At 43.3% G+C, this 9,655-nt stretch overlaps 1 protein-coding gene across 1 annotated transcript in view; it reads left to right on the forward strand.

The window, feature by feature from the left end:
* Positions 1-362: 362 nt before the first annotated feature.
* The window catches only part of LOC311145206 (uncharacterized protein), a 171,672-nt gene continuing 162,379 nt past the window's right edge, over positions 363-9,655 (forward strand). The window contains exon 1 of the mRNA XM_084181420.1: positions 363-1,757. Coding sequence (XP_084037546.1) covers positions 1,464-1,757 — 294 coding nt within the window. The 5' untranslated portion in view covers positions 363-1,463. The remainder of the gene's footprint in view (positions 1,758-9,655) is intronic.

A 9,655-nucleotide genomic window follows, 5' to 3' on the forward strand; every position in this document is an offset into this window, starting at 1 on the left:
TATGACATGTCATGACGCTCTTATCCAGAGCGACTTACAGTTAGTGAGTGCATACATTATTATTTTTCATAAATGTAAATGTAAAATGTAATGATTCATCAGCAGTGGTGGAGAATGGACACCACTGGAGAGTGCCACACAATTCAATGTGGCAAGTATCCAAATAGATCAAATAGGCTACAATAATGAAAGAGATGAATAACGCCAATCTTCTGACCCCACACAAGCGAAAGTCAAATCACGAATCATAGTTGGAAAGGTGTTAGAGCCTAAAGTGTTATAGCCTAGGTATTGGGCTGCCTTTCTATTCGCTGACAGTAGGACGTCAGAGTGGGGGCGACTGCATGGACCGTAGGCTGCGACAGACATAGGACTACGTGTAGCCAGCCACAATACACGAAAGGAATGCGAATATTGTAGCCTATGCCTCATGACAAAGTTACTGAGCGTAATTTAGAAGTATAAACTAGCTCACTTCCTTCGGGTAATTTGCAGAGGTGGCGGAAGTGCGTCAGTTATCTCGGCTCTCTGAGGCTTTTACTGCACACTAATTTCAGATGTAGGGAAAAGAGGGGAGAGGAGATTGTAATCACTCTGTCGCTTTAAGGACACTTATCAAAGCTTTGCATTATGCGAAAACGAAAAATACGACGAGACACGAGTAACTGAGCAACCAAGGACGGATTTCAAGAGTGGATTTATAACTTACGCGGGCCTGGAATAGCCGATGCCTTTGGTTTATCGGGTTTGATCATATACGGTGGATGGTCGTATGCTGAAGTAGCTAAACGGAGGATCATTTTGAAAATATTGCGCATAAGTAGCGAGAGACTTGGAGATCCCTGCCCTTGTAGCTTTTATCGCGCAAAGGTTTAGCCTACAGCGGAACTTGTCAGGGGAATATGGTTAACCGTTCAAACTCGCAAATGCAGAGAGGATTATCCATTTATGTATTATCTCATCCATAATTGTTAAGCACCTAATACGCATTTTGACCGATATTATCCATAGTCCTTTTTTGACAGCGGATCATGGATTGGGTGGTGGTAAACAACGGGCAGCGACATTATTTCTCTGCGCTGTCTGTGGTATGCAGCTACTAACATTGTGTTTTTCCAATGCAACAAAGTTGCAAAGCAAGTGGAATGCATACATTTTAAGTATTTCGCCGTTTTGCACCTGCTTATGTAAAGAACGCGTCGACCTTATAGTATCGGATCGCTTCAAATACGCGAGGATTTGCGTTTCTTCTTCCTCGCCTGCATGGAATATTTGAACATTTGTTTATTGTATTCGGGAGGAATATTCAAGGTCATTCCGTGAATCTTATTATATATATATATATATGTATTATTTATACATGCGTATCTCCTCGTGATAACACAATAGTATCTTATTTCGCACAGGGAATCCGCTCTACGTTAGGTGCTCTAGAGTGATTTTGTCATTGCAACATTTTTAAAATGGATGGAAAATTGAAGCAGAGCCGGAGATCCCGTTCCAAACGTGAGAGGGTACGGAGACGGGAGGCAGTGGGCAGGGATGCCCGCAGTCCAAACCCTTCATCTTGTTCAGATAGGGAGCAAAGTCCTGGGAGGGATCTCGCCTCCCAGAATGGTAAAAAGGTTCCACACTCAACACCCTCTGCCAGAGCCTCGCGCCCCCCTCGTCGAAAGAGACGAGAATCCAGTTCTCAAGAAGAGGATATCATTGATGGATTTGCCATTGCCAGTTTCGTCAGCCTGGACTGTCTGGAGGTATGGGGATTGGTTTATAATTACACATGTCGAACACGTCAGGATTTGCATAAGAGCATACGTTTTCAGCTTGACTAATGAGGTGCTATTCATGACATGCTGTCACATAACGGTTTGTTTGATAGCAAATAAACGTGCTGTTTCTCTGCAGTGTTGAGGAGTGGAATGACTTGTAGATCTTTGGCTTGTCCTTGTAGTTATGCCTTTTGTTGTTCTATAGCTACGCAACATGGGTCTGCAGACCCTTTAGATTTCTTACTCTTTGATATACAATTTCCATTATTTCATGCCTCTATAACCATAGTATGCCCATATGGAGTGTGCATTTTCATTGGATGTTCCAACATGTGCAATGTGTCTTTGATTATGTGTTTGTATTAGCTTTGAAGGTGATTAAACCTCAGGTGACGTTTGAGATTGTGAATTTGATACAAGTAACCACTGTCCTTAGATCTCATTGTGATCTATTCTAATAACATGAAACCAGTGGTAACTTGTGGAATAGACACCGGCTGGAATGTGGTTTTAACCAATCAGCATTCAGGATTAGACCCATCCGTTGTATAATCTAATAACATGAAACATCTCTCCAAGTACAGTTGAAGTCTTCAAAGTTGACATTTGTATTGGTAATAGATGTGTACCTAGGTACATAGTATCTGCATTAATTCCGTAGCCTGTTAGTGGCTGGCTCTGGCTGCAAAGGTCAGAGGAACTAAACCCATAGACACCTGCTACTACTCTGCTCAGCTGAGGGTGATGATGTAAGCCACACTGTCTGTTGTAATTGCTGCTTGTTCCCCACAGGGACAATACCACCAGCATGGTACAATAGACTGCATTACATAGCTTGACCTATTGGCTTATTACTAGATTTGAGTGCATACCTATGTATGAAGTATTGACCATGATATGTTCTTTCTTGTAGTGGACATAAATGTCCAAAGGAGTGTTCACTCACTGGGAGCTTGTCATTGATTTGTCACCTCCCCTCTGTTAACAAGGTTAACCTGTCAGGGTCCTCAGTAATTACATTGCTCTTCCATTAACTCAGGCCTTCCATGCCACTTACTAGAGTTTAGTGTGAACGAAGATAGTATCTTAAGTGGAGGGGCAGAGGGTGAGGTGCATGGAAGTGTGTAGGAGAGGGTGATGGGGAGAGGCCTGGTGTGTGTGTGTGTGTGCCCGTGTGCATTATATGCTCTGATGTGATAGTTATGTGTACGTGTGCCTTCGGTGCTCGCTGCTTATGGCAGTCTGACTGCTGACTATGAAAGGCCTCTGGGAAGTCTGAGCAAAGTGCTTCTCAAATAGGATTGGATCCCACCAGGAGAGCAGTACATAGGCTGTCAGTAGGGTCGCTTCCTTCAGTGAAATCTACAAGTGAATGAATGCTGTACTCAGCCAAACAGGCATGATAAAGCTTTCATAAATGAATTCCATTAAAATGGTTGGAATTGGAATAAAACAGGCCCCTATACAGTAGTTGTCAGATTTGCATGAAAATGGGCTGAAGGCATTTAGTTATACTTTGTATAGAGCTGCGTGTGGGTTGTACACAAATCTGGAAAGCCTATGTGATAGGGCTAAGCAGGAATGTTAAATGCTAATTGCTTATCAATTATCCAACTGACACGGCACCATTAGCCGTTAAATAACACACTGACCTATTGCATCATTCTCTAATAAACACAGTGCAGTTGAAAGAGTGTTCATAACCTCGTATAATTCACTGATGGTCAATACAGGCCTCCCTGCTCATGACAGGCCAGTGAGACTGCAGAGCCTGAGTCTGATTAGAGTGGGCACTTCCACAGTATGTTGAGATCAATCTCACATTTTCTCAGTGTTCATTGAACCTCAATAGCTTGCTGCTCAACAGTACTGTACACAATGTTTATGTGAATGTGAGTGTTTTTCTTTCACATTAAACATGTTTCAGTAGTGGGTAATATTGCAGCTTTGGATTGATAGAATAAAGCTGCCTGCTGCGCTTGGGGCTTATGTTATGTGTATTCTGCAACCTGCTCTGCTCCCATAGCCTAGTTCATTATGGTAGAAACCAATCCACGATGGCCACATTTGATTATCATTTGTTTATTTGTTTTGAGTCCACATTTCATCAGGAAAGCCACTTACCTGTGTAACTCAACCGTACAAGCAAAACATGCCTGTTTTGTCAAACGGGGCTATGCTAGAGTGACTGGAAATGTGAGTGAGGAGATGAGGCATGTAGAATAAAAAGCTCTCTCTCAAGTGCCTATTAAGACAATTATACAATACTGTTAAAGCCCCTCAAAAGTCCCCCCGTGGGTAATGAACTAACAGAAACGATAAGAAAATATTGCAATTATCCACCTTCCATAATAGAAATTAGATATTTGATTTCCCTCCTCTCTTTGTGTGACGTTGATACTAGAGTGGCAAATCCCCCTCGCTAATCCACACAGAGTTGATCCTTATGTTTATCTGTTTAGGCTTGAATTGACAGTTTTGTCTCTCTAACCGTCAGCATTCGTTCGTAATGGGGGGATTTTAATTCCATAATTTTGACCTGCTTATTGCCACATTAACACAGATTGTGTGTTTATATGTGTTATTACACTGTCTTACATTATATCCGTTAAAATAGTATATTATTCTCTCTTGTCATAAACAAACAGCCAGTAGCCTGCTGCTTCCTCTTATAGCAGGTGTAAATGTAAATGCATCTGTAACAATTCAGCGGTGTGTTGGATGAACAAACCATACAAGCCGTACCTCAACAGTATAGTATTTGGTCTCTATATGTAGCCTAGAGACTTGTAACTTGTTCATTGTTGGGATGTTGCTAAAAGCTGTAGCTATAACAAATCAACACTGTGTTGAACTACAAGCCATAAAGCAACATTATAAACTGGGTGGTTCGAGCCCTGATTGGCTGACAGCCGTGGTATATCAGACCATATACCACGGGTATGACAAAACATTTATTTTTACTGCTCTAATTACGTAACCAGTTTATAATAGCAATAAGGCACCTCTGGGGTTTGTGGTATATGGCCAATATACCATAGCTAAGGGCTAAACCAGGCACTCCGCATTGTGCCGTGCTTAAGAACAGCCCTTAGCTGTGGTATATTGGCCATATACCACACCCCCTCCTGCCTTATTGCTTAAGTATACCATTTGGTCTCTGGATCCAGAGGCCTGTTAACCTGTTTTGTATGGTCATCATGTTGCAATACCGCTCAGTGTTTTCATTACTTTCGTAGTGATGGCTGTAGTGCATCATACTGTATGCAGCCAGCCGGTGACAAACAACAACTCCCCTTTTAATTAACAGGCAGGCCCCCGGAGGCGTCGGTGCTCAGAACCTGATACGTCCCAAGAAGAAATGCTTCTTAAGGCCCATGAGAGCCATCTCTCCCGTGGCGGAGAAAGAGTACGAGAGAGAAACATTTTGGCTGTGCTGGGAGTGTGTGTGTGTGTGTACTGTCATGCTCGACAGTGGAGAGAAAGTGGAAAGATAGCATCCTTTTGGCTGTGCTGCTGAGGCTGTGTGCCTAATATATTGACAAATTATCTAAATATATCCTCCCTAGGAAGAGCTTGTTCTCGCCAGAGAGTGTGTGGGGAGGTCACATACACCCCTTATGATCCCCCTGCGGAACAGTCTTCATTGTCTGTTATGAGAAGTAATGAATAGCTTGGTTGCTGTGACTGTCACTGTAGTAGATGTGGTGTGTGCTGCTGCTGGGTTTCCCTTTTGTTTCCCTCTTCATTTGGTTGTTGTTTCCCTATGAGAGGTATTGAACAGTCTGGCGAATGTCACTGTCAGTGTACTAAATGTGTTATGTGCTGCTGGGTTGTTTTTTCCTCCTTCCTTTCTCTCTCTCATGGTCTGCTTTGTGTGGCGAGTGACAGGATGTCATTATCAAGTGATTAAGATGTTGTCTTGAAGCCTGGTGAGAAGGATTAGACTTCTGACTGGTTAAAGTTGCCTGTTCATTCACTGGCTGCTTTGCCTTCTATTTATGGGATTTCTTGAGTCTGACCAGGCTCTGCTTTGCTCTCTGCTCTTTCACTCATAATCAATGAAACAGTGTTGAATTAAAGAAGGGAGTTATTTAAATAATAAGTTTATCTGGAGATAACGTCTCCCTGTTTGCCACCCCTGCAATTTAGGATCACATAATGCGGTATTTGGCTGCGGAAAATGCAAAATGACTGGCTGGCAATGAGGCCTGAGAAAGATTTACAATAAAAAGAATGAAACATAAGTAGAGAACACTAAGTGCCTCATTAAGTGTGTTTCCTTTTGGCCTAGTCCCCTCATTGACTGAGAGAGCAGTAGAACAGACAGTGAATGGCTTGCTTGTTCATACTCGTATAGTTACATCAACATCTCTCAAGTGAATCCCTTTAAAAACTTGTTTGTATGAGAATATGATTCATTTTCCAGGGACTTAGGCCCATCAAGTACAAAATGGTCTATTGGTTGGCTTTGCTGAGTAGGGCCTTAACGAAATCCCCCCCAAATCATCTCCCTAAGCTCACAACACAAGACTTAGTCTAATGCTCGCTTTCAGAATGACATAGTAAATACAGAGGCAGTTTGACATTTTATTTACCATTGGCACATTCAGTGCAGTGCAGTAGAGAGGAGCCAATAATAGTACATGTTTTGCTAATGCACACAGTCACCATGCTACCTAGACCCTCTTGCAGGTCAACCAAACATCCACAATTTCTCACAACATATTAGTATAGGCATGATCTAGTGATCACCAACATCCTAAGTTAATACCTGAATATGTACGCCTATATGAGTGAGCGGAGAACGATAAAGGAGTGTTTGTTTCGCTAGCATCAACGTCAATTTTGGATTTGTCTTGCCATGACATCATGAACAGTGAACATTTAGTTTTGATTGGGTGGAAATCAAAGCAGATTGCCCTCCAGTCTTTCTCATGATTTCAGGGTTTGAGCATTTATTTTGAGAGATGCCGTGACTGGCTATTGCTCCATAGAGGGTCTCAGAGCATGTTTTCTTTATAAATGACTAGCTGTGAAAGCAATTAGTTGTAACAGTTGTCAACATGCTCCTTGCTACAAATGTGAGATAGGAACATTAGCTCTGAGGGGAATAGTCTTTCTGGTTGGAGTGATACTAACAATAATCGCTGCAGAGCTCTATTCCCAGCCTGAAATAAGATATTGAGACGGTTGCTGCTTGTCAGTGCTGCTGCCTCCCTTGGTCTCCCTCCGTGGATCAGCCTCTTTCTGCCTCCCTTGGTCTCCCTCCGTGGATCAGCCTCTTTCTGCCTCCCTTGGTCTCCTTCCGTGGATCAGTCTCTTTCTGCCTCCCTTGGTCTCCCTCCGTGGATCAGCCTCTTTCTGCCTCCCTTGGTCTCCCTCCGTGGATCAGTCTCTTTCTGCCTCCCTTGGTCTCCTTCCGTGGATCAGTCTCTTTCTGCCTCCCTTGGTCTCCCTCCGTGGATCAGCCTCTTTCTGCCTCCCTTGGTCTCCCTCCGTGGATCAGCCTCTTTCTGCCTCCCTTGGTCTCTCTCCGTGGATCAGCCTCTTTCTGCAATTCAGAAGTCAATGACGTACCTCACCCGCCGATCATATCTCGGAAGGTTTCTTCAGCGGAGACAGACAGAGCTGTCTGTCTGTCTGTCAAATATGAGCCTTCGTGTGAGAAGAAATCCAAATAAGGACTTGGACTGTTGTTGTTTGAGTTTTGGCAGCAGACTAATAAGCGGTGGCTGGGCAAGATCATAGAGCTTAGATAAGAGTTGGTTGCGCAACGCTAGGGGATCTCTCTCTCATTTACATTTCTACTTTTACCCCTCATTCATTGTCAGTCTTTTTATGGCTAGTTAGCCAATACTGAGCTGCTGTATTTTCTCATGTGGAAGTGGGGGGGGGGGGGGGGCGCGGCGCAACTCAATATTAGGAAGGTGGTCCTAATGTTAGGTATACTCAGTGTATATAGATATACTATGCATGTAAATCAAGCAGTTCCTGAATTCAATGCTAAACTGACTGCGTCTGTAGAAACACTAGGCAAGTGTTCTTGATATATTCAATCTTAAACAAGATTTTGTGTGAAGATATAGAAATATGTGAGATATGTAGCTAGGACATTATACTGGACTTCTGCACCAGTTTGTCAGGAACAGTGAGAAAGAGATCTAACACATATGACTCATTTTGACAGATATGCAATGGTATTCGGTATCTCAGACCTAGTATAAGTCAACTCTGTCTCTCTCTCTCTCTCTCTCTCTCTTCTCTCTCTCTCTCTCTCTCTCTCTCTCTCTCTCTCTCTCTCTCTCTTCTCTCTCTCTCTCTCTCTCTCTCTCTCTCTCTCTCTCTCTCTCTCTCTTCTCTCTCTCTCTCTCTCTCTCTCTCTCTCTCTCTCTCTCTCTCTCTCTCTCTCTCTCTCTCTCCTCTCTCTCTCTCTCTCTCTCTCTCTCTCTCTCTCTCTCTCTCTCTCTCTCTCTCTGCCTCTCTCGCTTTCTCTCTCTCTCTCACTCTCTCTCTCGCTCTCTCAACTTCTGCATTATGGGGGTTATATACACATCTATGTGTTCGCTCCTTTCAGGCAGACCACTTTGTCACATTTTCCAAAACGAGGACACACACACACACAGAAAGCCAACAGGAGAACTCTCTTTACTCAAGGCGTGGAATGAGACCGCAATTACAGACACAAACACTGGGACACACACAAACACAGCGCGAGGCAAATCTTCAAGTCAATATGGATGAAAATACATGGTGGGAGGGAGAATAAAAATAATATCAGAGAACTCTCTCCCCACAACCACTGTTTGCATTTGGTATCGCCTTTATGGGGTATTGTGTGTAGATTGATGAGGATTAAAAAAATAAAATCCATTTTAGAATAAGACTCTAACGTAACAAAATGTGGAAAAAGGGAAGGGGTCTGAATACTTTCCGAATGCACTGTATTACTGTGCTTTGAGTGTTGCACATGAAGGGCAGGGGGGAAAAATTACATGTCCTCTTAAAACTTCTCAAATTCTGTTTGTGATATTATGATTTAACAAGGGCAGTGAGTTGTATAGACTTATTTAGGAAAAGTCAAGGACGGGGGGGACATGACTTTAAAAATGGCAGAGTGATAAAAAAAAAGTACATGACGCTCTCGGCTCTCCTAGTGTTAAAAGCAACGGGTGGCCATTATATCGCCAGTTCTTAATGTTGAATTGCCACCGTTAGCCGACACCCAGCTGGTGACCCCTAACACACAGTGGCCACCCACTGCTTTTAACAGTTCACCAGCACTGCGTGTTTGGTTCTTTACAAAAATACATATTGCATACTGCCCTCCTGTTCTGTCCATCTATCTGTCTGTCTGTCTATCGAGGAGTTAAGTATTACAATGCTCCATGAGAGGATGAGAAAGAAAGAGAGAGAACAGAGAGAGAGAACAGAGAGAGAGAACAGAGAGCGAGAACAGAGAGCGAGAACAGAGAGCGAGAACAGAGAGAGAGAACAGAGAGAGAGAACAGAGAACAGAGAGCGAGAACAGAGAGCGAGAACAGAGAGCGAGAACAGAGAGAGAACAGAGCGAGAACAGAGAGAACAGAGAGAGAACAGAGAGAGAGAGAACAGAGAGAGTGAACAGAGAGAGAATAGAGAGAGCGTAAACAGAGAGAGAACAGAGAGAGAGTGAACAGAGAGAGAGAACAAAGAGAGAGTGAACAGAGAGAGAGAGAACAGACAGAGAGAACAGAGAGAGAGTGAACAGAGAGGGAGAAAGCTAGCGTTAGATCCTACTGTAACTGTAGTTGCGGCCTGTATTCATCCAGACTCCTGGTTAATTACCTCTTGCCTGGCAGGCAGCAGAGAGTGAACACTCCAGCCTGGCAGGCAGCAGAGAG

This window comes from Coregonus lavaretus (genome assembly GCF_964263955.1).
Source record: "Coregonus lavaretus genome assembly, chromosome: 17".
Lineage (NCBI taxonomy): Eukaryota > Metazoa > Chordata > Actinopteri > Salmoniformes > Salmonidae > Coregonus > Coregonus lavaretus.